Source organism: Somniosus microcephalus, chromosome 30, assembly GCF_052327205.1.
Source record: "Somniosus microcephalus isolate GS21.2 chromosome 30, FLI_Smic_1.0, whole genome shotgun sequence".
Taxonomy (NCBI): Eukaryota; Metazoa; Chordata; class Chondrichthyes; order Squaliformes; family Somniosidae; genus Somniosus; species Somniosus microcephalus.
The window spans coordinates 20823043-20850584 of record NC_141016.1 but is presented as its reverse complement, the minus strand read 5'-3'; the positions used below and the strand labels follow the sequence as shown (position 1 = coordinate 20850584).

The following is a 27542-nucleotide window of genomic DNA, read 5'->3' as shown; positions in this document are numbered from 1 at the left end:
GTCATTTTCTGCGTGCGCATCCGGGCGGCCGCTAAACTTTGCGCCGGCGCTAACGGGCAACTTAATTTGGGGCGGGGCGCAAACTGCGCTGCGCCTGGGCGCTACACGCATAGCGCCCGAAAATCACTTCTCTTAAGGCGCTAACTGCTGGCGCAAGTAACTGAAAATCTAGCCCAGAATGTTCTGCAAATGGCCGTCATAATTCACTGCTAACATTGGCTGATTTGTCTAACCATATTTCAATCCTATTACTTTGCCGGGACACTACAGATAGGTCAGTGAAACGTGACTGTGAGCCGGAAATGTTCAATTTCCAACCACGTGCAAACAAAAATGGCTCGATCAGTGCAGAGAATAGGGCAGTTTCACAGAGCTGACACGATGTAAGCATTTGCTGCCCCTGCTGCTGAGCGGGCCCTCACTGCACCTGCTGTTGTTTGTGCTATCGCTGCACCTTGAGCTCAGCGGTCTCAGGGCCTTTCAATAAAGCTCCTGTTGTGTGGCTTTCCTTATATCTCATGTTGTGTGGGCTTTCCTTATATCTACTGTTGTGTGGCTTTCCTTATATCTCCTGTTGTGTGGGCTTTCCTTATATCTCCTGATGAATGGCTTTCCTTATACCTCCTGTTGTGTGGGTTTTCCTTATACCTCCTGTTGTGTGGGCTTCCTTATATCTCATGTTGTGTGGGCTTTCCTTATATCTCCTGTTGTGTGGGCTTTCCTTGCATCTCCTGATGAGTAGTTTTCACTGCTCCTTCTGTCGATGCGGATTTCTCTGCACCAGCAATTCACTGGGTTTTCACTGCTTCAGCTGTTGTGTGGGCAGTCACTGCTTGAGTATTGATTGTGGTCGCACCTCACCCTTTAATTAAAACGATAAAGTTAGAACTCAAAGTAAGAATAATACAAATAAATTCCGCTAGCAGCAACCTGTGAGGAAGTGATAATAAAAGAGGGCTAGAAATTAATTATAGCCCAGGAATGGGCGGTGTCATTAGAAAAGTTGGAGAATGAGCACCAGGCAATAATGCTTTGGACTGCGTGAAAAATCGTACTCCATGCTCAAAGAAATTATTGGAGTCCACATCAAGTCTTCCAAGCCAAGTGGGATTTGGCGTGCGGCTCTGGATTCTCCTCGCCCCAGCGATAATTCTCTAGCACCTGATTACTCCATCTGCTGGCACTAACGGGAGGTGCTAAGTTATACAACTTCTCCCCCTATAATTTTCACCGGATAATACTGAGATTGCCCAGAGATTTGGATATTTGCACATCTGGTGATGTGGGAAAAAGACCAGTCCTAGTGCGAGCAAGCACTGAGTGCGAGTCAACAAAGAGTGCCGTGAGTTTGGGTAAGTGTGAGAGTTCTTTAATTGTTATTTCTCTTTAAATCATTCTTGATAAGATTACTTAAGCAGTTTAAGTAAAGGGGAAAAGTTAAATATTTGGGATTCTGTTGGTTTAAGAAGAGTAAAACAAGGTTACACTGCAGTAGGAGTAAATTGGCACAGCAGGTGGTGAAAACCACTTTTCTAACCAATCAGCAGGGGTGACTCATTTGGCTGTAAACAAACAAACAGTATAAAAAGACCAGTCCTAGTGCGAGCAAGCACTGAGTGTGAGTCATCAAAGTGTGCTGTGAGTTTGGGTAAGTGTGAGTTAGGGTAAGTGGGGTGTTAGGTGCTCTTTTCAAACTTTAACTCTGTGGGTTGTAGTTAATAAGGCCTTTCTGGTGCAGAGTGACTGTTGGTAAACCATTTAACTGGTGTAACTAGAGGGATTGATTTAATTTAAATCCAATTAATTAAAGGGGATACTAGCATCTAAAATCGGGCAGAGGGTGTCCATAACTAACAATAAAAAATTTAATTAATTACATAGAATGGAGCAGGTGATGTGTTACTGTTGCGAGATGTGGGAGCCGGTGAACCCCATTGAGGCTCACGGTGATTTCGTCTGTGACAAGTGTCTGCTGCTACCGGAACTCCAGCTCCGTGTTGATGAGCTGGAGTCTGAGCTTCAGACACTGTGACACATCAGGGAGGGGGAAAAGTACCTGGACTCTGTGTATCAGGAGGTGGTCACACCTATGAAGTTAATTAATTCAGATGTAGCCCATGGTCAGGGACAGGACGGTGTGACTATGAGTGAGGCAGGTACGGGGATCCAGGAGGTAGAGCTGGAGGAGCCGCAGCCCTTGCTCTTGTCCAACAGGTTCGAGGTTCTTACTCCCTGTGGGGAAAGGAGCAGGGACTGCACGGAGGATGAGCAACCTGGCCACAGCACCGTGGAATGGGGGGCCATTCAAGAGGGGGGAGTAAATAGAAATGTTGTAGTGGTAGGGGATAGTATTATTAGGGGGATAGATAGAGTTCTCTGCAGCCGAGAGCGAGAGTCCCGAAGGCTGTGTTGCCTACCCGGTGCCAGGGTTAAGGACATCTCCTCTGGGCTGGAAAGAAACTTGCAGTGGGAGGGGGTGGATCCAGTTGTCGTGGTCCATGTTGGTACAAACGAAGTAGATAGGACTAGGAAGCCAGTTCTGTTAAAGGAGTATGAGCAGCTAGGGGTCAAATTAAAAAACAGAACCTCAAGGGTACCTGAGCCACGAGCGAATTTGGCTAGGACAAATAAAATTAGAGAGTTAAATGCGTGGCTCAAAGACTGGTGTGGGAGAAATGGGTTTTGCTTCCTGGGACACTGGCACCAGTACTGGGGCAGGAGGGAGCTGTTCCGTTGGGACGGGCTTCACTTGGCCAGTGCTGGGACTAGAGTCCTGGTGGATCATATAACTAGGGCTGTAGAGAGGGCTTTAACCTACTAGTGGGGGGGGGAGGTTCCTAGAGAGCAAATAATAAAAATGACAACAGAGAAGGTCATAGACTTAGGTAGCAGTGGGGAAATTAAAAACCAGAGCATGTCAGGAAGGGGCAGAAGGTATGGAGTAAAAGGTAAAGTAATAAAAAGGGCAAAAGCAGGAACTAAGTGTCACAAAACATATTTGAAAGTTCTCTATCTGAAGGCACGTAGCATTCATAACAAAATAGACGAGTTAATGGCACAAATAACTACATATGGGTATGATCTTGTGGCCACTACAGAAACATGGCTGCAGGGTGACAATGCCTGGGAATTAAACATACCAGGTTATTTAACGATCAGGAAGGACAGGCAGGAAGGAAGGGGAGGTGGGGTGGCTATGTTAATAAAGGAAGGAGTCACTGTAATACAGAGAAATGATATTGGGTCAAAAGATCAGGATAATGAAACAGTTTGGGTGGAGGTAAGGAATAATAAGGGGAAAAAAACACTAGTGGGCATAGCCTATAGGCCTCCGAACAGTTGCAACTCTGTTGGATGGAGTATCAATCAGGAAATAGTTGAGGCTTGTAATAAGGGAACATCTATAATTATGGGGGATTTTAACTATCATATTAATTGGACAAATCAAATTGGGCAGGGCTGCCTTGAGGATGAGTTCATTGAGTGTATTAGGGATGGGTTTCTTGAGCAGTATGTAACTGAACCGACCAGGGGGCAAGCAACCTTAGATCTGGACCTGTGTAACGAGACAGGATTAATTAAAAATGTCCTAGTAAAGGATCCCCTTGGAATGAGTGACCATAACATGGTTGAATTCCATATTCAATTAGAGGGTGAGAAGGTTGGACCTCAAACAAGCGTGCTAAGCTTGAATAAAGGAGACTATGAAGGTATGAGAGTGGAATTGAGTAGAGTGGATTGGGAAAATAGATTAAAGGGTAAGACGGTACATGATCAGTGGTGTACATTTAAGGAGTTATTTTACAACTTCCAAAAAAAGTATTCCACTGAGAAGAAAAGGGTGTAAAAGAAAAGATAGCCATCCGTGGCTAAGTAAAGAAATTAAGGATAGTATTCGACTAAAAACAAGGGCATATAAGGTAGCCAAATCTAGTGGGAGGATAGAGGATTGGGAAAACTTTAAAAGACAGCAAAAAATAACAAAAAGATTGATTAAGAAAGGGAAGATAGATTATGAAAGTAAATTAGCAAAAAATAAAAAAACAGATAGTAAGAGTTTTTATAGTTAAAAAAAAGAAAAAGGGTGGCTAAAGTAAATGTTGGTCCCTTAGAGGATGAGACCAGGAAATTAATGGTGGGAAATATGGAGATGGCAAAAACACTGAATGAATATTTTGTATCAGTCTTTACAGTAGAGGACACTCAGAATATCCCAACACTGGACAAACAGGGGGCTATGGGGGGGGGGGGCGGTGGAGCTAAACACAATCAAAATCACTAAGGAAGTGGTACTCGGTAAAATAATGTGACTCAAGGGGGATAAATCACCTGGAACTGATGGCTTACATCCTAGGTTCTTGAGGGAAGTGGCGGTAGGGATTGTGGATGCATTGGTAATAATTTTCCAAAACTCCCTGGACTCAGCAAAGGCCCCGGCAGACTGGAAAACTGCTAATGTAACACCCTTATTTAAAAAACGGCAGTAGACAGAAGGCTGGAAACTATAGACCGGTTAGCCTAACATCTGTGGTAGGTAAAATTTTACTGTCCATTATTAAGGAGACAGTAACAGGACATTTGGATAATCATAATTTAATAGGACAAAGTCAGCATGGTTTTATGAAGGGGAAGTCATGTTTGACAAATTTGCTGGAGTTCTTTGAGGAAGTAACATATAGGGTGGATAAAGGGGAACCAGTGGACATATTGTATTTAGACTTCCAAAAGGCATTTGACAAGGTGCCACACAAAAGATTATTGCTTAAGATAAAAAAATCACGGGATTGGGGGTAATATTCTGGCATGGATAGAGGATTGGCTATCTAACAGAAGGCAGAGAGTTGGGATAAATTGTTCATTCTCAGACTGGCAATCAGTAACTGGTGGTGTTCCTCAGGGGTCAGTGCTGGGTCCCCAACTCTTTACAATCTATATTAACGATTTGGAGGAGGGGGCCAAGTATCAAAGTTTGCAGATGATACTAAGATGGGAGGGAAAGTAGTGAGTGAGGAGGACATAAAAAACCTGCAAGGGGATATAGACAGGCTAAGTAAGTGGGCAGAGATTTGGCAGATGGAATACAATACTGGAAAGTGTGAGGTTATGCACTTTGGCAGGAAAAATCGCAGAACAAGTTATTATCTTAATGGCAAGAAACTGGAAAGTACTGAAGTACAAAGGGATCTGGGGGTCCTGGTGCACGAAACTCAAAAGGTTAGTATGCAGGTGCAGCAAGTGATTAAGAAGGCCAATGGAATGTTGGCTTTCATTGCTAGGGGGATAGAATATAAAAATAGGGAGGTATTGCTTCAGTTGTACAAGGTATTGGTGAGACCGCACCTGGAATACTGCATACAGTTTTGGTGTCCATACTTAAGAAAAGACATACTTGCTCTCGAGTCAGTACAAAGAAGGTTCACTCGGTTAATCCCGGGGATGAGGGGATGGACATATGAGGAGAGGTTGAGTAGATTGGGACTCTACTCATTGGAGTTCAGAAGAATGAGAGGCGATCTTATTGAAACATATAAGATTGTGAAGGGGTTGGATCGGGTGGATGCGGGGAGGATGTTCCCGATGATGGGTGAAACTAGAACTAGGGGGCATAGTCTTAGAATAAGGGGCTGCTCTTTCAGAACTGAGATGAGGAGGAACTACTTCACTCAGAGGGTGGTAGGTCCATGGAATATGCTGCCCCAAAAAGCTGTAGAAGCTACATCATTACATAAATTTAAAACAGAAATAAACAGTTTCCTAGAAGTAAAGGGAATTAAGGGTTACGGGGAGCGGGCAGGAATTTGGACATGAGTCTGGGTTCGGATCGGACATGGCCCTGTGGGTAGCGGAGCAGGCCCAGGGGCTGTGTAGCCTGATCCTGCTCCTATTTCGTGTGTCTAATTCTGTTAGATTCAGGAGATGGTTCTGCGATAGTAGATTGGCGGTTAGGATCAGATCAGCCATGATCTTATTGAATGGCGGAGCAGGCTCGAGGGGCCGATTGGCCTACTCCTGCTCCTATTTCTTATGTTCTTATGTACGACTTGATTGCAATTATATTTCACCCTTCCGGGATTTCAACCTCACAACAGTGTCCTCCGGTCAATCCAATTACTCCAGAGGCAGACTTAAGTTTACTTTTGATTAAATTTGCTCTCCTTTCACTTAGCTATTTCTTACAACAATCTAAGGCATTACAGCGTCTCTGTTGCTTTCTTCTTCTAAAACTTCTGAACCAGTGAACACTACTCACCTCCTAAAGCCTAAAAATGACAAGGTTTCCACAGCCCAGAAACTGCTTTCTGTGACAGGGACAGCGACCAATGGCCAGAATTTCCAGAGAAAAAAATAAACATCCATTTCTCTCGAACAGAGAAACCGTTCAATATAAAAATGACAATATTTGAGCCATTACACATAATCATTGTACGACTCCCTGTACATAATAAACATTCTGCCAAGGAATTAGGGGGAAAACACTGCACCGTTAGAAAGAGCAGAGTAAACCAGCAACGTTTGATTAAATTATTATATTTAATTCCCATCTCAAATTCCGCTAAAAACATATTTTTAAACAATTGATACCCTTGTTATACCTCAAGGAAGAATGTAAAACCCAGCAGAGTTTGGTTATTTTGTTTATATAACCCGGCAAAACAAAACACAACCACTGAAGTGCTTGATTAAGTATGCATGGAGAGCATGCTGGCTATAAAAGAGCAAACAGAGTAGCGGTTAACTGTAGTTACTCAGATTGGCAAATGGTGGGAAGAGGAGTTCCACAAGGAGCGGTGCTGGGAATTCAAGTGTTCACCATTTACATAAATGCTTTGGAATCGGAAGTACAATTTCAAAATTTGCAGAGGACACAAAATTATGCTGCATTTTTAATACAGAGGACAGTGACAAAACAAAGGAAGACATTAAAGAACTTGCAGAATGGGAGTCTAATTGGCAAATGCACTTCATTATAGATAAGTGCGAGACGGTACTTTTGGTAGGAATATTAAGGAGGCCATTTACTCCTTGAAAGTAAATGTCTATCTGGAACAGTGGGCTGTGGGAGTATGGATACAGAGATCACTAAAAGTAGTGATGCAGGAGAATAAGGCCATAAAAGAGCAAGTAAAGCACTGGGGTTCACTTCTAGAGGGATATAATTGAAAAGCAGAGAAGTTATATTAAACTTGTAAAGAACTTTTGTAAGACCACACTTGGAGTATTGAGAACAGTTATGATCTCCGTATTATAAAAAGGTTATAGAGGCACTGGAGAAGACGCAAACAAGATATACTAGATTGATCCCAGAACTGAGAGGTTATATCTATCAAGAGAGATTGAATAGACTGGGGCTCCTTTCTGTAGACGAGAAGACTGAGGGGTCACCTGATAGAGGTCTTCAAGATTATGAATGTTTGATAGGGTAGAGTTAGAGAAGATGATTCCACTTTATGGCTGAGATCAGAACGAGAGGCCATAAATATAAGATAGTCATTATTAAATCCAAAAGGGAATTCAGGGCAAACGTAATTATCCAGAGATTGATGAGTATTTGGAACTCGCTACACATGGAGTAGTTGAGGCGAATAGCATCGATTCATTCAAGCAGAAGCTACATAAGCAGAGGAGGAAGAAAGGAATAGAAGGATATGTTGATGGGGTTAGATGAGGAGGGGTGGGAGGAGCCTATTGTGGAGCATTAACACCGGCATGGGCCTGTTGGGCCGAATGGCCTGTTTCTGTGCTGCAAATAATTTGTAACTTTTTAATTATATCGAATCATCGTGTTACAATCCGTTAATAGAGTAATAGAAAAACTTGCATCATTTACTTATTCTATAGAGTTTAACTCCGAAGTCTAAAGGGGCAGAATGAATAATTGTTCAATCAGTTATACACAACCTCACATCCCAGGATATGAGCAGTTTGGAAATGGGCATTCATTATATACGTCGACCGATTTAACCTTTCATTGACTTCAATACAAAAGGAAAATCAGGCGAAGTGAATATTTGGTGTTGAGTTCCATGTTGCCTGGATCACGCCATTGCCCAAAGTTAAAATGACCCCATGGTGATCTTTGTTAGTTTAAATCTGAGCACGTGCTTCAACAATTGCAGATCATTGTTAAGGGACAGAAACAACTTGAGCCAGCTCTGACGAATTAATTCCAAGTTTACAGATCCAATTTTTATATTTTTGCGATAATGTGAAATCGGCGACAACGATTATGCTCCCCGTTTTACGTGTCTCTGGATTTTTATTTCTATAGGCAACAATGGATATAAATATAGTGGGAGATGTAAAATGAGCTGCAGATTGACTATCACAGCTTTACGTCATCGCGCCAAGTCAATATTCCCCTAAATCAGCGAAATTAGAATCGAGAAATGTATGTCAAAACAAGAATGTTATTTTAACCGGGTTTCAGCCAACCTAATACAAACTGGCAAAATCCCACCTGTTGGAAGTTGGATTTGATAAAAGGAAAGAAATTCTTGTATTTATATAGCACCTTTCACGACCACCTGACGTCTCAAAGTGATTTAGATTTGAAGGTGGAGTCACTGTTGTAATGTGGGAAACGCGGCAGCCAATATGCGCACAGCGAGCACCCACAAACAGCAATGTGATAATGACCAGATAATCTATTTTTGTTATGATAGTTGAGGGATAAATATTGGCCAGCACACCGGAGATAACTCCCCTGCTCTTCTTCGAAATAGTGCCGCAGGATCTTTTACATCCACCTGAGCAGACGGTGCCTTGGTTAACGTCTCATCAGAAAGACTGCACCTCCGACAGTGCAATTCTCCCTCAGCACTGCACTGGAGTGTCAGCCTATCTTTATGTGCTCAAGGCCCTGAAGTGCGACTGTGAACCCACAACCTTTGACTCAGAGGCGAGTGCTACCAACTGAGCCACAGCTGACACAGGTTATAAATATAAGGCCCAATGGTTCAGGGAAGCGAGGAGAGTGTGTGTGCAGCTTGACGCGGTAATTCAAGAGAACCTGTCATGAGGCTTGCAATGGGATTCGCGCAGGCCTGGGGGAGAGCGCCATAATATAATCAAGTGGATTATTACCTGGGATTTTGAACTGCCTAAAGCCAGGGACAAGGGATGTTGTTTGAACTGATTCACTTCAAGGGACCTACTGATGGGTTTATTCAAATTATTTTGATGTAGCGGAGTTGGGCAACAACACCTGGGCAATTCCAGGTCCTTTAGGTAAATGATGCTGTTCATAGAGGGTAAACCCATACCTAGGTTCAGAAGAATTAAAACCCTGAACAATGACGATGGGAAATACAACATCCAATGATTCAGAAGTGAAATAGACAAAAAAAGGTGGAAATCGGTCTCAGGCAGGAGCCTAAGTTGCACGAGAGCGATCGTGCCCCGCTTTACACTCCGCCCGAGTTTATTTTCCAGTGAAGTCTCCCGTTTTGTGCTTCCGCCCAAGAACAAGTTCACCTCCAATAATTGTGCAAAAAGGAATCAAATGTAATTTCATAACTTTGTAAAAAGGCGGGCACAGAGATTATCAGGAACATGGAATTGAGCGGCGCAGAGCTCCAAAGATAACAATGTGAAGTTCAGAAATGTAACTTTAAAGTCAGAGAAGACGCTGATATGGTCAAAAGCATTGGTGATTATAGAGTCGATGATACATTAAACGATGACGTCCCCAAGCCCCAGTAATTGTTCAGTAACAATGCAATTACATTACCTATTTCGGCAAACAACCTGCAGCTTCGAGAAAAGCTTAGGGGCTCAAAACTAACTGACCCAGGATTGGACGGTGTTTATCCACGGGAGAGAAAGAGGACACGGATCAATATTGCGGGTGGTGACCGTCATTATGAGGCATTTGGGAAGCCCCAGGATCCCGCGAGCCAAAGGGATCCGAGCCAGCAGGATTAGAATGATTGTTCGGTTAAACAGTAACTGAGCACTGGGAGGCCTCCACAGAGGAGATAGTTCGAGTACAGACTAGACACGTACCTATGAGGGAGAAAGGGAGGGCATCCGAAACTAGAGCTCCCTGGATGACTAAAGATATAGAGATTACAATTAAACAGAAGAAGGAGGCTTGTGATAACTGACAGGTTCCTAATTTAGTGGAGAGCAAAGCTGAATACAAAAAGTACAGTGAGAACTGAAAAAGGGACTAAGGGAGTCAAAGAGAGCACATCAGTATAGATTAGCTGGTAACATAAAAGGAAACACAGAAGATTTTTTTAAACATATAAATAGTAACATTGTAGTCAATGTAAGCGTGGGCCCAATTCGGGATCAAAATAAATTCTTCTTCTGGAGACAGAGGGCATGGCTTAGTTAATACATGACGGCCTAGAAATTCAGTAGGCCTAGCGCCCCATTTGGGGCGCTGGAGGGCCTAGCGCCGGAGTTATGGCCAGTTTAAAAATTCCCTGGGGCCCTGGAATCGGCGGTAGACCGGTAGCGCTGCGCCGGCACCGATGACATCATCGGTGTGCGCAGCGTCCCGGTTGCCATGCCGACGGGCCCCAGCGCTGAAATTCAGTTGCGGCCGCCTCGCCCGTGGCAGCCGCAACTAAGACTCTGGCAACAGAGTCTTACACGACTTTGCGCCGGCGCATAAAGGTGGAGCGGTGGCCGGCCGCTTTCCCGCCGGCCGCCTGCCCGCACCTCCCTCCCCGGACTCCCCCACCCCCCCCCCCCCCGCGGACCGGATGCTTCTCGGCTGCGAGCCCGGCACTTCCCCGAGGTGCCGGGCTCATTTTTGTGGCGATTTTACCGGCCAGCGGGCGGGTGCAGGCAGCTCCTCCTTAACTGAAGGAGGAGGCCTGCACTTCCCGAGCCTGCCGCACCGCATCGGGCGCCGCAGCGCCGGAATAGCGCCGCAATGCGGCGCGTAGCGCCAGTTTTCAGGCGCAAACACCCTTCAGTAGCGCCGGCAGCCGTTTGGGCGCGGCGCGACTGAATTTTTGGCGCGCGCAGGGGGGCTTAGCGCCGGCGCTAACTTTCCGGCGCTAAAGCCCTGGCGCGGCGCCAACTGAATTTCTAGGCCGAATACTTTGCATCTGGCTTCACTAAAGAAGAGGATGCCACCAACGTCACAGTGAAGGACAAGGTAGAAGAGCAATTGAATAGGATAAAAATAAAGAGGCTGCTTTAAAATGTTGGCAGTGCTCAAAGTAGAACATTTAAGACTGAGATGAGGAGAAATTTCTTCACTCAGAAGGTAGTGAATCTTTAGAATTCTCTGCCCTAAAGAGCTGTGGATGCTCAGTCATTGATCATATTCAAGGCTGAGATAGATAGAATTTTGGAATCTAGATGTATCAAGGGATATGGGGATCGGGCTAAAAAGTGAAGTTGAGATGGATGATCAGCCATGATCTTATTGAATGGCGGAACTGGCTCGAGGGGCCCTATGGCCTACTCCTGCTCACAATTATTATGTTCTTGTGGGTTGGAAATTGTTTGGAGGTAGGAGAGAGGGAATATAGATAAAAGGCATAGCTCTGGTTAGCGGGTTAAGAAAGTTTAGTTCTTTACGGAAGTATACTGAGGGCTCAGCTTTTTACCATATTTAGTAATGACTTGAATGAAGGAATAGAGAGTTGTATGACCAAGTTTGCAGAAGACATTAAGTTATCAGGCGCACTAAATTGTGCAGGTGGGATCAGAAAGTTACAACAGGGCACAAACAGATCAATTGAGTGAGCGAATCTGTGGCAGGTGGACTTCAATGTGGGCAAGGGTGAAGTCATCCAAGAAAGACCAATCAAAATATGCTCTTAATGGTGAGAGACTTGGAACTGTGGAGGAGCAAATGGGTTTGGATGCCCAGACATTAAAACTAGTGCACTGGTGCAAAAAGTAATGAAAACGGCGAATGAAATGTCAGCCTTCATATCAAGGAGACAGGAATATAATTGCGAGGAAGTGGTGCTTCATTGTACAGGGCCTTGGTCAGACCCCTTCTGGAGTACGTGTTGAGTCATAGAAAGATATATTGGCCTTGGAGAGGGTGCAGTGAAGATTCACCAGAGTGATACCAGGGTTAAATTATGCGGACAGGGTTCATAATTTTTGTCTGTGTTCCCTTAAGGATAGAGGTTGAAGGGCTATGTAATTGAGATGATTAAAATGATAAAAGGTTCGATGAGTAGATACGGAGAAAATATCTCCTCTGGTGTCGGAATCCAGAACAAAGAGCACATTCTTAAGGTTGGAGCTCGGTCATTCAGGAGTGAAATCATAAACCTGGAATTTCCTCCCCAAAAGGCAGTTGTGAATTTCAAGACAGTGATTAATAGATTTGTATTAAGTAAGGGTATCAAAGGATGTGGAGCAAAGTAGGGAAAGTGGAGCTGAGGTACAGATCAGATCAGCCATGACCAAATTGAGTGGATCAACAAATTCAAGGGGCTGAATGGTCTACTCCTGACTCTATATTACAGGTAGTCGTAACAGCAGTAGTCGCAGTAATAGTAGCAGTAGTAACAGCAGCAGTAATAGTATACTAGTAATACTAGCAGTAGTAGTGCTATTAGCAGCAGTTGTAATGGTGGCAGAAGTTTCATGGAATTAGTAATGGTGGGAGCAGTAATAGTTAGTTTTGTTGAGCTGTGAGCTGTGAATCCACCTTAAAGTATTTTCATTGTAACTCTGATAATTACCACGTTATTAGTTATTAATAATATTACTTGTTATTGTTATTACTACTATTTAGGTCACAGAAGTCTCAGACTGGTATCTGGGGGCACCCGATGCTCCGGCCGGGTGGAAGTGCTCCACGGAGAGCAGTGGGGGACGCTGTGTGATGTTTACTTTGGTTTCGAAGACGCCAGCGTGGTCTGTGAGCATCTTCAGTGCGGGGCAGTCACCGCAACCCCGGGAGCAGCTCACTTTGGGGAGGGAACTGGCCCAGTGTGGAAGGAGAACTACAGGTGCCGGGGGAACGAGCCCCAATTGTGGGATTGTCCGGTTTCATCCTGGGATCAGTTTAGCTGCTCACATGGAAATGATGCCAGTGTCATCTGCTCGGGTGAGTCCACTCAGTCTATTGAACTGCAATACACCAACTGTAGATGTTTCCTTTGACACTGGGCGAGTCTGAGTTGTGTTTGTCGCTCGATTTCTCGCAAGTGAGTTAGTAATGAACCAAAGAGTTTCAATGCAGCACAAGTGTGCTCAATGACTGCCTCGTGTTAAGGTGTTTATCTCTGTCCGGGTGATTCCAGAGCATTATCCAGAATCCACCAGAATTGGCAAAAACGTTCAAACAACAAAAATGGGGACATTGCTATAGAATGGTAAATCTGCACTTGTATTGAAACCACAATAAATGATACCAGTTAAAATATGAATCAACATTATAAAATGATGAAGGTGTTCCATACGGTCGATGTAGATAAGGTGTTTCCATTTGTTTGGATGACCAAAACTAGGGGCCAACAATGTAAGATTGTCACTAATGAAGTCAATAAGTAACTCAGGAGAAACTTCTTTATTTAGAGAGAGGTGTGAACATGGAACTAGCTACCACAATGAATAGTTTAGGGGAGCAGCATAGGTGCATTTAAGAGGAAGCTAGATAAGTAAAGGAGCGACAAAGGAATGGAAGGATTTGCTAATAGGGTTAGATCAAGTAAGGAGGGGGTGCTCCTATGGAGCATAAACACCGGCAGAGACCTGTTGGACCGAATGGGCTGTTCCTGTGCTGTAAACAATTGATAATACTTGAAACCGTTATAAACGCTATCAGGTTAAAATGTTAATCAGTATGCAATTCTCCGCAGTGATCAGTTGTATTTTCATTGAAAACTCTAAGTGTTAATATATTGCTAGATAATTAGTACGAGCTGAGATTATTATTCATTACACAGAGTGCAATGTAATTACTAGTGATTGAAATATCTCATGATAAACATCAGTGTGCTGGACCTCTGATTATTTCACGGGCTGTACAGTTTTCCCGGTGTCCTGGGTCACACTGATCGCTCACCAACGCTACCGTCTGGTCCGTTGTGTCAGTGCTGTTTTCAGTGCAAATTCGCTTCGGCGTTTTCACACATTGGTACATAGGAACATTGAAGACAGGTGGAGGCCCATCAACCCTTCGGCCGGTCCTGCAGTGACTATAAAGCAGAAGTAATTCTCTGAGGTTTTGAAAGGCGCTATCAATTTAAATTTCTGTCTGTTTCACTCCATATTGGATAAGAGGAACTGTGAGCAGTCCAAGCTCCTGCCTTTGATCACAACACAAATCAATAGCCGGCCTGGGCCGCCCGCCCCAGTATCTTTTTACCCCCTTTCCCCAGGTCATTCTCCGGAAGCTGCTCGGCATCTCCCTAAACTCAATTCACTGAGAAAAGGTAATGGCGGAGAGGAACTGCCTACATGGCTTGTGGGTAATTATTACAGAAATGTAATTAAAAAAATTAATAATAAATGTCCGGGTGAGAGTTCGTAAATTATGGGATATTTTGCTTCAGTTTAACCGTTGCTCTCAATGTGTTTCTTTTTGTAGATGAAGGTTGGCCGCCGAGACTGACTAATGGGGGAAGCCGCTGTGACGGGCGAGTGGAGATTTACTACAACGGCAGCTGGGGGAGAGTGCGGGACAACCTCTGGGACCTAAATGATGCCAACGTGGTCTGCAGACAGCTGGGCTGCGGCTCTGCGATAGCCGCTTATAACTCTTCAAAGTACGGAGAGAGTGAAGGGCCCGTGTGGGTCAATCATGTCCAGTGTGAAGGAAACGAGTCTCAGCTCCGGAACTGCAGCTCATTCACATTGAATCCATCTCTCAATGATAGCATCGGCGTAGGGGTCATGTGTTCAGGTGAACAAATGGTTCACTTTTACAGAACCATCAAGTGGAATATCTAATCTGATGAGAACATTTTTAATACCAGTTAAATACATACTCTGGTTCTGTCTTCACAAAGGAGGACACATATAACCTCCCAGAGATGTCGAGGAACATAGGGTCCAATGATTGGGAGGAACCGAAATAAATCAGTATCTGTAGGGAAATGGTGTTAGGGAAATTGACGGGATTGAAGGCCGAAAAATCCCCAGGGCCTGATAATCTACATCCTAGGGTACTTAAGGAAGTGGCACGAGAAATAATAGATGCATTGCTGGTCATCTTCCAAAATTCGACAGGCTCTGGAACAGTTCCCATGGATTGGAGGGTAGCTAATGTTGCCCCACTATTCAAAAAAGTGGTAGAGAGAAAACGGGGAATTATAGACCAGTAAGCCTGACATCGGTAGTGGGGAAAATGCTAGAGTCCATTATAAAAGATGTAATAGCAGAGCACTTGGAAAACAGTGACAGGATCGGACAAAGTCAACATGGATTTACAAAAGGTAAATCATGCTTGACTAATCTACTGGAATTTTTTGAGGATGTAACTGGTAGAATAGATAAGGGAGAACCAGTGGATGTGGTGTATTTGGACTTTCCGAATGCTTTTGATAAGGTCCCGCATAAGAGATTAGCGTGTAAAGTTAAGGCACATGGGACTGGGGGCAAGATACTGACTTGGATAAAGAACTGGTTGGCAGACAGGAAGCAAAGAGTTGGAATAAACGGCTCTTTTTCCAAGTGGCAGGCAGTGACTACTGGCGTACCGCAGGGATCGGTCCTAGGAACCCAGCTATTCACAATATATAAATGATCTAGACAAGGGAACTAGATGTAATATCTCCAAGTTTGCAGATGACACAAAGCTGGGTGGGCGTGTGTGCTGTGAGGACGATGCCGAGAAACTCTAGTATGATTGGGACAGGTTGAGTGATTGGGCAGAAGCATGGCAGATGCCGTATAATGTGGATAAATGCAAGGCTGTCCACATTGGTGGCAAAAACAGGAAGGCAGACTATTATCTAAATGGCAATAGATTGGGAGAAGGGGAAGTGCAACGAGATGTGGGTGTCCTTGTGCACCAGTCGCTGAAGGTAAGCATGCAGGTGCAGCAGGCGGTTAAGAAGGCAAATGGTATGTTGGCCTTCATAGCGAGAGGATTCGAGTACAAGAACAAGGATGTCTTGCTGCAGTTGTACAGGGCCTTGGTGAGACCACACCTTGAGTATTGTGTGCAGTTTTGGTCACCTTATCTGAGGAAGGATGTTCTTGCCATGGAGGGAGTGCAGCAAAAAATTCACCAGACTGATACCTGGGATGGCACGAATGACATATGAGGAGAGATTGGGTCGATTGGGCTTGTACTCGCTGGAGTTTATAAGAATGAGAGGGGATCTCATTGAAACTTATAAAATTCTAACAGGTCTGGACAGACTGGATGCAGGAAGGATATTCCTGATGGCCGGGGAGTCCAGAACCAGGGGTCACAGTCTAAAGATAAGGGATAAGCAATTTAGGACAGAGATGAGGAGGAATTTTTTCACCCAGAGAGTGGTGAACCTGTGGCATTCTCTACCACAGAAGGCAGTGGAGGCCAATTCATTAAATATATTCAAGAAGGAGGGTACTGGATTTGCATGATCAGCCATGATCTCATTGAATGGCGGAGCAGGCTTGAGTGGCCGAATGGCCTACTCCTGCTCCTATCTTCTATGTTTCTATGTTTCTATGTAAGGTGCTACACAGGGAGAAAATTGACACAGAGCCAAATAAAAAGGCAATAGGACAGGTGACTAAAAGCCTGGTCGTTGGGGTATGTTTCAAGAGGTGGTCTTACACCAGGAAAGGCAGTAGGTTAAGGGAGAGAATTCCTGATCTTGGGACCTAGACTGCGAAATGAACGGCCGCCAATTGTAGGAGAAGGAAGTGGGTGATGTACAAGAGGCCAAATTTAGAGAACAGTAAGACGGGGGAGGATTCTGGCGAAATTAACGTGAGCCTGAAGATAAAAGAAATGGGAGATGCTAGTAAATGTCAGACCAAGGTAATGAATACGGGTAACATTAACGGTTAGGGAACAGATACATAGAAACATAGAAGATAGGAGCAGGAGTAGGCCATTCGGCCCCTCGAGCCTGCTCCGCCATTCGATGGGATCATGGCTGATCATCCAAACTCAGTACCCCGTACCTGCCTTCTCCCCATATCCCTTGATACCTTTAGCTCTAAGAAATATATCTAACTCCTTCTTGAATATATTTAAAGACTTGGCCTCAACCGCCTTCTGTGGTAGAGAATTCCACAGGTTCACCACTCTCTGGGTGAAGAAATTCTTCCTCATCTCTGTCCTAAATGGCTTACCCCTTATCCTTAGACTATGACCCCAGGTTCTGGACTCTCCGACCATCGGGAACATTCTACCTGCATCTAGTTTGTCCAGACCTGTCAGAATGTTATAAGTTTCGATGAGATCCCCTCTCATTCTTCTAAACTCCAGCGAGTATAAGCCCAATCGACCCAATCTCTCCTCATACGTCATTCCTGCCATCCCAGGGATCAGCCTTGTGAATCTTCACTGAATTCCTTCCATGGCAAGAACATCCTTCCTCAGATACACTTATAAAGAGTAATTATAAATGGGCTGTTAAAAATAAAGTGAGTGGAACAACTAATAAAAACAAATTAAATTGTCTGTACAACAATGTGCACAGCATTCGAAACCAAACGGGAGAACTGGAGGCAATACATCGAACGATGGAGAAATGAATAGACTGTTATGCTGAAAGGATTAGAGGAAGTGGAGTGGGAGGAGGCTCATCTGGAGCATAAATACCGGATTGGACCATTTGGGCCGAATGGCCTGACTGTGTGCTGTACATTCTATATAATTCTATGTAACATGTAAGTGCAGACAGATGTTCCGGGATATAATATCATTTACCTGTCACAGACACATTAAAAGCACGTTTTTTTCTTAAACTGGTGAAGCAGCAATGGTTGGATTGAGTGATAAGATATTGGAAGTATAATCCTCGTGTATTGATCTCCAACAGAACATGTGCAGTTAAGACTGTCCGACGGGGGAAGACCATGTGCTGGGCGAGTGGAGGTTTATTACAATGGGACCTGGGGCTCAGTCTGTGATGATTCCTGGGACCTGGCCGACGCCGACGTGGTTTGCAAACAGCTGGGCTGCGGAAATGCATTGGACGTGGAACTTGCTGCTGCTTGTGGGCCAGGCTCAGGCCCAGTTTGGTTGGATGAACTGCGCTGTTCGGGTAACGAATCGTTTCTCTGGGAATGTCCCTCAGCGCCGTGGGGTAACCATGACTGTGCTCATAAAGAGGATGTGAGGGTGGTGTGTTCAGGTAAGGGCGCTTTTTATCTGCTCATTTTCTGCAGGGTTATACGCGAGGCTTTACTCGGGAGATTTTACATAGAATCTGCAGCACACAAACCGGCCATTTGGCCCAACTGGTGTGTGTGATGTTTATGCTCCGCACGTGCCTCCTCACTCCGTACTTCATCTAACTCTATCTCCACATCCTTCTGTTCAGTTCTCCCTCGTGTACTTATCTAGCTTCACCTAAAGGCATCTACGCTATTCGCCTCAACTACTCTATGTGGTAGCAAGTTCCACATTCTAATCACTCTCTGGGTAAAGAGGATTTCTCCTCAATTCCCTATTGGATTTAATTGTGACTATTTTATATTTATGACACCTAGTTTTGGACGCCCCACAATTGGAAACATCTTTTCTATACCTACCCTATCTATCCGCTTCATAATATTAAAGACCTCTATTAGGACACCGTTTAGCCTTCTCTTTTCTAGAGAAAAGCTCCGCAGCCTGTTAAGTCTTATTTGATAGTTCCAACCTCTGAATCCTGGTATCATTCTTGTAAATCATTTTTTGCACTTTCTCCCGTGCTTGTATATCCTTTTTGTAACATGGTGACCAGTATAGTATACATTACTCTAAGAGTGTTCCATAAAAGTTTAACGTAATTTCCTTACTTTTCAATTATATTCCTCTAGAATTGAAGCTCTGTGCTTTCTCTGTGTTTTTGTGGGCTTGTTAACTTCTGTTGCTACATTTAATTATTAGTTAAAGTGTATCTTTTGTTCCTCTATCACAGTTAAACTTTTATTTTCCAAGAATTTTGTGGCCTATTTATGCCTCCTATCAAAGTGCACCATCTAACACCTAACACTTCCCTATATTAAAATTCATTTGCCATTTACACGTCCATTCTGCAAGTTTATCTAATATTTTGTCTCAATCTTCCTCGGTATTAACTATAGCCCCCAACTTGGTGCCCTCCATACATTTTAAAATTGTACTTCCAAATCCCGAGTCCAAAACGTTTATGTAAATGGTGAACAGCAGCAAACCCTGCACGGATCCCTGTGGAACACGAGTTCTGAACTTCCACCAGTCTGAGTAACTACATTTAACCCCAAATCTCTATTTTCTGTTTTGTAACCAGCTAGCTATCTATTCTGCTACTTGTCCTCAGACTCCACAACATCTGACGTCAGTCATGATTCTTCGATGTGCTACCTTATCGAAGGCATTTTTAAAATCCATGTATATTACATCGACTACATTACCCTTGTCCACATTTTCTGTAATTTCTTCAAATAATTCTATTACGTTGGCAAAGCAAGCCTTTCCCTTTGAAATCCGTGTTGACTAATCTTTGGGCCAGAAATTCGCGGCCAAAGGCGTGAGTGCGCTCGGGGTACTCACGCATCTGGCCGTTGGAAATGCCGGCGTTCAGCATGAACAGCGCATGCGGGGAACGCCGGGCATTTCCAGACCTCGAGCGCGTGCGACTGCACAGGCAGCGCTTGCGCAGTGAACTTCGTAGATTTCATTCATGAAATCCGTGAGGGCAAGTCCTCAGAATTTACACTTGAAAAAAGCAAGTGTAAAGTGGTTCATTGGCTGCGGAGGAAGAAACATTTTATCGTGGAGCTTCTGAAATGCAATATTTTTGTTTGGGAAAGGGAGGGAAGTTATTTTAAGAAATTTTAAGTAAGTTTTAAAGTTAAAATTTTTTCTTTTTTAAAGGGTTTTCAGAACGGTAGGTAGAAGGAGCAATTGTGGCTGTGTGAATGGAATGTGAGAATGAGTTATGTATGTATGTCCACATATATTCCTTTACGTATATGTATGTATGTTTTATATTCCTTTACTAATGTGTATGAATGTATGTTTTTAATTATGATTTTCCAATAAGTTACTTTCTCTGAAAGTCATAATTAAATAATACATTCATACACATAAGTAAAGGAATATATACATAACACGCAAAGGAATATATACAGACATACATACTTTCAGAAGCTCCACGATAATAAATATCTTCCTCCGCAGCCTCTGGAGCAACTGTACCCATGCTTTTTTCATGTGTAAGTTGTAATGACTTGACCTCACTGAAAGCATTAATGACAGTGGCGAATTATACTGCGCACGCGCTGCCTGTGCAGTCGCACGCATTCTGCCTCTGAACCCCTTCGTTCAGAGGACAGGAAATGCCGGTTTTCCCCACATGCACTGTGCATGCTGAAAACCGGCATTTCATCCAGCCAGATGCGTAAGTACCCCGACCGTACTCGCGCATTTGGAAGGGAATTACTGGGCCAACATTTTACATGTCAATAAAATGAAAAATTTAACAATTGCACGACTTGCCCCCTCGCATCTGCGACTGAGGGTCCAAGGAGGTGCATTGTGCAAGAGGTCATCATCGTACGTATCCTCACACTGTTCCCTTTGGGGAACTGTATGAAGGGGTGGAAGGATTTATGGCCGTGATTAACGCTCATTCCGTGACCGTAACCATCTTTGAACCAGCCATTAGGGTGGTTAGTCCTATGGCGGGAGGGTTTTACAGGCTCCCACAACCCATCTGAGGGGGGGGGGCACCAACACCCACGGACGCAAGTATCCCGCTGGATGTCCACCCAGAATTTAAAGTTGGAACTCCGACTCCACTTGCCGGGACTGTCTGGAGTGGGGTTCAAAACCCTACTCCTTCTGGCCCAGCGGCGGGGATGCTTACTGCTACGCAAAAGGCCCACTCCGCACAAAAGGTGACACCCATACGTTTCCTGCGCCTTTTCCCTCCCCGTGACTGGAGCCCTATGCTGCCATTTCACGTTGCTAATCGGATTGGGCCTTTGTCATAGCAGTAGGATCCCCACCGCTGGGCCAGATCAGGGTAGGGTTTCGAACCCCGCTCCAGACAATCCCGGCAAGTGGAGTCGGAGCTCCGGCTCTAAATTCTGGGTTGACATCCAGTGGGATATTTGCGTCCGTGGGTGTGGGTGGCCCCCCCTCCTTGTATAGCTTGTGGGAGCCCGTAAAACCCTCCCGCCATAGGACTAACCGCCCTAATGCCTGGTTCAAAGATGGTTACGGTCACGGAATGAGCGTCAATCATGGCCATAAATCCTTCCACCACTTCATACAGTTCCCCAAAGGGAACAGTGTGAAGACACGTATGACGACGACATTGCTAAATAAATAAATGCAATTAAAAAAATTCTTTTAGGGCTTTTAAAAGTCTTTAAATTGCTTTAATTCTGTTTAAAACTACTTCAGATTACTCAAAATAATGTAAACATTTTAAAAAGTTTATAAAAGTTACCAAAATCTTCAAAAAACTTCCAAAAGCCTATTTAAACTGCTGCTTTGCATGTAAAAATGGTTAGCAGCTTGACAGAAACATTGGGGGCGTGTCCAGTGAAACTGAGACCTCAAGGGGCGTGTCTCACTTGCACTGCACGCTCCTGGCTTCGCGCTGGCTGCACGCCTGGGCGGCGTGACGTCATACGCTGCCCGGGATTCTTCTTCTGGAAACACCAATTCCAGGCGTCCCTGGAGCTGATCGGCAGTAGCGCGGGGTAAGTGTAAGGACGTTGGAAATCTGCAATGAAAAACAGAAAATGCTGGAAATATTATGCAGGTCAGGCAGCATCTGTGGAGACACAGACAGAGTTAACGTTTCAGGTCGATGACCTTTCATCAGAACTGGAAAATTATGTAACAGGTTTTAAGTAAGTAGGGAAAGTGGGAAAGCTGGGAGGGGAGCAAAGAAGAAACGGGAAGTCAGGAGAGATTGAATGACAAAAGAGATCATGGTACCAAGCAAAAGGAGATGGTAATGGGACAAGTAAAAAAACAAAGATTGGGTCTAGAGGAGGTGTAAATGGGAATAGCAGAATCATCAGCAATGGCTGCCATCTGAAAATTTTCATGCAGTTATGATCTGAAATTGTTTAACACAATGTTGAATATGGAAGGCTGTAAAGTGTCCGATCAACAGATGAGTAGCTGTTCCTCGAGCTGACATCGAACTTCCAATCTCACTCCTTGCCTTGTTTTCACTATCTGGTCTGACCTACCCCTCTCTGACCCCATATGATCAGCATCCCCTTAAGCCCCTACCTCAATGAATTTCGAGATCGGCACAATGCTGAGCTCTTCTTCCATCACCTTCACCTCCGCACCCACTTCTCTGGCCAGAATCTGCCCCCCACACAGTGGATCCTTTATCCCATCTTCAGAATTCTCGTTCCCCCTGTAGCCCTCCCTCTGGCCTATTACCATCTCTGGAACTTTTCATTGGGAACTGCCAGTATGACAACGGCCGTCTCAATTTCTCTGCTCCACTCACTCAGTCTAACCTACCTCCCTCTGAAATTGCAGCGATCCGTTCTCTCGGATTTAATCCTTATATGCCATTAAACTGCTGACAAGAGTGGCACTGTTGTTGATTGGCAGACCGACCTCTAACTTGCAGAGGCTGAACGCCCAGTCTCTGAAGCCACTTCCGACCTCCCCGTGTATCAAGACCCTACCACCGAACATCAAGCCATCGTTTCCAAGATGGTTACTGACCTCATCTTCCCTCAATTGCCTCCAACCTCATAGTCCCCCAATCCCGCACAGCCCGATTCTACCTCCTTCCCAAGGTCCACAAACAGGACTACCCTGGCAGACTCAACGTTTCAGCCTGTTCTTGCCCCACGGGAATGATTTCTTCCTATCTCGACGTTTTTTTCTCAACTTATCCAGTCTTCCCTTTTGCTCTTTCCTCCACTCCCAAATTTCGCTCTCCTGCACTTGCTCAAAACCTGTTCCATCTCAAACTTTTTCAAGTTCTGACGATGGGACGTTAACTCTGTTTCTCTCTCCACAGATGCTACCTAACCTGCTGAGTATTTCCAGCATGACCTGTGTTTGTTATATGTTCGATTTCTAGCTGTATTTCTGTTACAGTTCTGAAATAATTATCGACACCAGTGAACACAACCGGTGCAACATTTGTTGTGTAGTATGAACACATAGCGAGTTATCAATCGAACCACCTGGATATTTCTTGTTTCACTGACAGAGCACAAAGAGATGCGGCTGGTGAATGGAAAACATCGCTGTGAGGGAAGAGTGGAAGTGTTCTACAATGAGACCTGGGGAACAGTGTGCTCTGATAAACTGGATGGACATGATGCAAAGGTGATCTGTAAACAGTTACAGTGCGGCCCCCTCATATCTATTGAGTATGACACTCGGTTATTCGGAGCGGGATCCGGACCCATTTGGCTCGATGAGATGGAGTGTAAGTCACACGAGTCCTTCCTTTGGCTGTGTCAGACAGACCCGTGGGGGGAACACGACTGTCATCACGGGGAGGATGCTGGTGTTGTTTGTTCAGGTAACACAAGGAACCGCTCAATGGGCGGGTGTCATTTCAAACATTGATCTCCAATACAGTCAGCATATTTCTCTTCTCAACAGAAGCCAAAGTGCCGCAGAGGTCCCACAGTTCAAGGGTCTGCGATCGAGAATCTGGCTCACCAGGTGCTTTCTCCTCTTCATTATACCAACTATTTGACTTGTATTCCAGGCTTGTACTAAATACATAACAATAAATGATTCTCTTTGATAGACTCGGGAAAACCATTGCGCCTGGTTGGAGGCAACACCAACTGCTCCGGGAGAGTGGAGATATTGTCCAATAACAGCTGGGGCACGGTGTGTGATGACTCCTGGGATATGGCCGATGCCAATGTTATCTGCAGACAGCTGGGTTGCGGCCCCGCTCTATTGGCCGCAGGAGGGGCCGCATTTGCCCAGGGTGCCGGTCTTATCTGGCTGGATGAGGTGAAGTGCACCGGAAGTGAATCCTTTCTGTCCGACTGTCGTTCCTCACCGCCAGGTCAACATGACTGTGATCACAAGGAAGATGCCGGTGTGATTTGTTCCGGTAAGGGTCGCAGGGGTTTCCTCGTTCTGTGAACATGACTCTTGGATTTCGCAAATTAAGAACAACGTTTATATTTTTAATATAAAATTCTAATGTTTGAATTTCATGAAATGTTTGTACAATATATTCAACAGGACTCGATTTGCTTCCTACTGCTTCTCCGTCCACACCTGCAGGTACGTACCATTATTAGTACTATTATTAGTTTCAGTGTTAGCGTCTGTATTAGTGGTATTAGTGTTATTGACATTTTCTTGGTTCTGTTAATCTCTGAAGATAATGTGAACGGTTTCAAATTGACTGGAACATCATTAAAAATACAAGGCGGGTGTGTCTGTGTCAAATCTTTCTGTAATCTTGTGATTAAGGACAGAGGGGTAAAACCCCCTCCATCTCTGTTGCCGTCTGCATAACCCTCGGAGTCCTACTAATCTGTGAGCTGATCGCACTGATGGCGGTAATACAGAGAAAGTCAACAAGAAGAGGTAAGGCTCAAATCTTACCGCTGAACTAACACTTGATTTCAGATCGCTTCAAAACCTGGCGAGTCGCTAGTTTATTGCAATTCTCCATCGGGTGTCAAGTGGTCTTGTTAGCAATAAATCGTAATCTGCTTTTGGCGAATTGTTCCATTCCATGAGCTGCCAGAATTAGTAAAATGGGACATTTAAAATGGAGAGTTATTTGAAGTGTCCACATTCACTGCCCCAGTTCATCAGCCGGTACATGAGATTCCTGAAGAATTTATTTGCTGCAACAATGGGACAGAAAGTTTATTGAACTGTTTGCGCTGTGCGCTCAATTATTTATTGGTCTGTTATTCTTCCTTTACCCATTGGGTATCCGTTCCACCCCTTCAGTTTCTGGGTCCGGATGCCCAATCTCGAACTCTCTAACCGGATTCTGTCCACCATTTTGAGAGGAGACAGTTTTATAGGACTTTCTGCAAACTCCGGTGATTATTCTACATCCCAACACAGCATTCCATTCATGTCTCACCCATCCAACACACTCCTGCTCTGTGTACACGGCAAGGCTCCTCTCACAATGACGGGACATGCCAAAGAACCATCAGCTCCTCACTCGCGCTTCCAAACTGATGCTGTCCGCAGAGATTGTTCAACATCACCCAGCTTCTCTTCAGCTGAACTCCCGTGTGGCCCCGTAACCGAGCGATCAACTGGAGCTCATTTCTCCTGATACCCCCTCATTCCCTCTTCCCGAGGTCAATACAACTGGCCGCAGTCTGCTGGAGCTGAACATGTGTCTGTACAGAGACACAGACACACACACGGAATCACATCTCCACATACACGCTAACTGATTCTGTCCCTTGACAATCAGTATTTCTGTTAGTTGGATTTATTCGCAGATGAATTCCTGTGAAGCGCGTGTGGAGTGAAAGAAAATGTTAATCTCCCCGCCCTCCCTCCAACAGGTGCTGTCACTCGCGGCAGAGAGTCACCTGCTGGTTTGTACCAAGCAATTGATGAAGTGATTGGGAATATTCCACCCGGCGAGGATTCCGCTCAGTCCCAGGGTTCAGGTCTGTATTTTCCGTTTGATACCGAATCTTCACTGGTCAAATATCGCCTCCCCTTAAATACCCCTTTTAATGGTCAATGTACTGACTGGACACGATCACTGCCCCCATGTGAAGGAGTCCTATCACAGTGAGAGTGCCTCTGTGACCGTGTGTATAGTGAGACGAGCAATGGTTTTGGGAAGGTTCCCACTGGTCGGTATTGCTCAAAGAACGGGTTTTCGGGTTGGTTGTAAATAACGAGCAGAATCGCTGTTTCCATTTCCCACCCGGCTCCACACGGCTCAGCTATCTGAGCCCAGGAATAATAAACCCATCGGCTGATTGTATTCTTTTATTTTATATTCTCTCAAACATCACCTGAAGTCACAAACCGACTGAAACCATCTTCATTCATTCACTATCGCCCATCCTTTATAATATTGTCTGTGTTTGCTGCCTTGGGGTCTCTGTCACTAACGTTTCATTTTATTCCCTTTAATCAATCCCATAAATACTCGCTGTTTTCACGAGCCATTGTCCCAGATTCCATTTCTCTCGGTGACTGGATTCCTGTATCTGGAACACGTTCCTCGCAGGAAATCCTTACCTCTGATTGGTTCTTTCAAAAGACTTATTATAACAGGTTGTATTCTGATATTTAACATTAATTTGCAAATTGTGTTTTAGGATACTAGGGCTTATCGAATCGACGAAACCTTTGTGTTGCGTAATTTTTAGGGAGGTTTTTAACCGTTAACACAAATCTCTCTGTTTAAAAATAACAGAAGTATGAAATAATCCGATATTATCCTCCTTACACTTTTTTCTAGCCCTTATCCCGGGGTCCGGTTTCTGTCGGCACCGCGGTCTCTGAAATTGTAAGAGACGGGGTTTAGGAAGGGGGTGGGGGAGAATCTGGATCAGGAAACCCCGCTCACTCTCTATTAACCTACTATTTTATACACAATCATCTCTGCTCTGATACCTGAGATATGACCTGTATTGACGGGCTGTACTGTGTATTAGTTTGCCTGCTCGCTGCGAGGGCCGACATTTACGGTATCCCGAGTTGCTCTCCGGTGGCGGGCCTTCCCCCTGAACCACTGCAGTCCTTGTGGCGATGGTGTTCTGAGCCCATGTATTGTTCATCCCTAGTTGCCTTGACAAGGTAAAGGTGGACCTTCGCTTGAACCGCTGCAGCCCTTGTAGTGAAAGATCTCCCACAATGGGGTCTTGTGCCAAATTCCAGGATATTGTCACAGGGACGATGCAGTTATTATGGTGTCTGCTTCTTCGTGCTAATCAATCTCTCCAATAACCACCATTTTTGTGTTTGACAGTTTCGGGTTCCATTGACTCCCTGAATTATATTGAATATTACACCAGTGACATTTGGGGTGACTCTGATCCGGTATCAGGCAATCCTGAAGGGAACTCCTCCAGCATTCAGGGTGGGTACATTTTCACTTCCTAAACTCTCTCTTTTTGACTTCACAAACTCTACTACCTAAAACCAACAACTAAAGCTTTTAGAGATTACTCGCCGAAAAATGACACTGCCAAGGACCCGTAGTACTGGACAATGATTTTAGTTACAAAGCATTGCAGAAATACTTTGGATTTGAAACAAAATCATATCGATTTCCCCCAATACTATAATGGGAGGAAACACTCAGCTCACTGTGTTTCCTTACACGGCTCCATGGGCCGCGAAATGTGAAATGTATGTACAGGTTGGGTGGGTGATTCAGTGGGATCTTAGCTACGAGGACAGGTTGGAGAAGCTGGATTTGTTTTCATTAGAGCTAAGGAAGTTGAGGGGTGATGTGATAGAGGTGTACAAGATTATGACGGGTTTGGATAGGCTAGAC

At 44.6% G+C, this 27542-nt stretch overlaps 1 protein-coding gene across 1 annotated transcript in view; it reads left to right on the top strand.

Moving 5' to 3' along the window:
* Positions 1-27542, top strand: part of LOC147097994 (scavenger receptor cysteine-rich domain-containing protein DMBT1-like) — a 47179-nt gene that overhangs the window by 18383 nt on the left and 1254 nt on the right. Inside the window, exons 6-15 of the mRNA XM_085970797.1 lie at positions 12725-13039; positions 14525-14839; positions 17922-18236; positions 23277-23594; positions 23678-23731; positions 23829-24146; positions 24281-24322; positions 24515-24631; positions 25585-25692; positions 27012-27122. Of these exons, the coding sequence (XP_085826923.1) occupies positions 12725-13039; positions 14525-14839; positions 17922-18236; positions 23277-23594; positions 23678-23731; positions 23829-24146; positions 24281-24322; positions 24515-24631; positions 25585-25692; positions 27012-27122 (2013 nt within the window). The remainder of the gene's footprint in view (positions 1-12724; positions 13040-14524; positions 14840-17921; positions 18237-23276; positions 23595-23677; positions 23732-23828; positions 24147-24280; positions 24323-24514; positions 24632-25584; positions 25693-27011; positions 27123-27542) is intronic.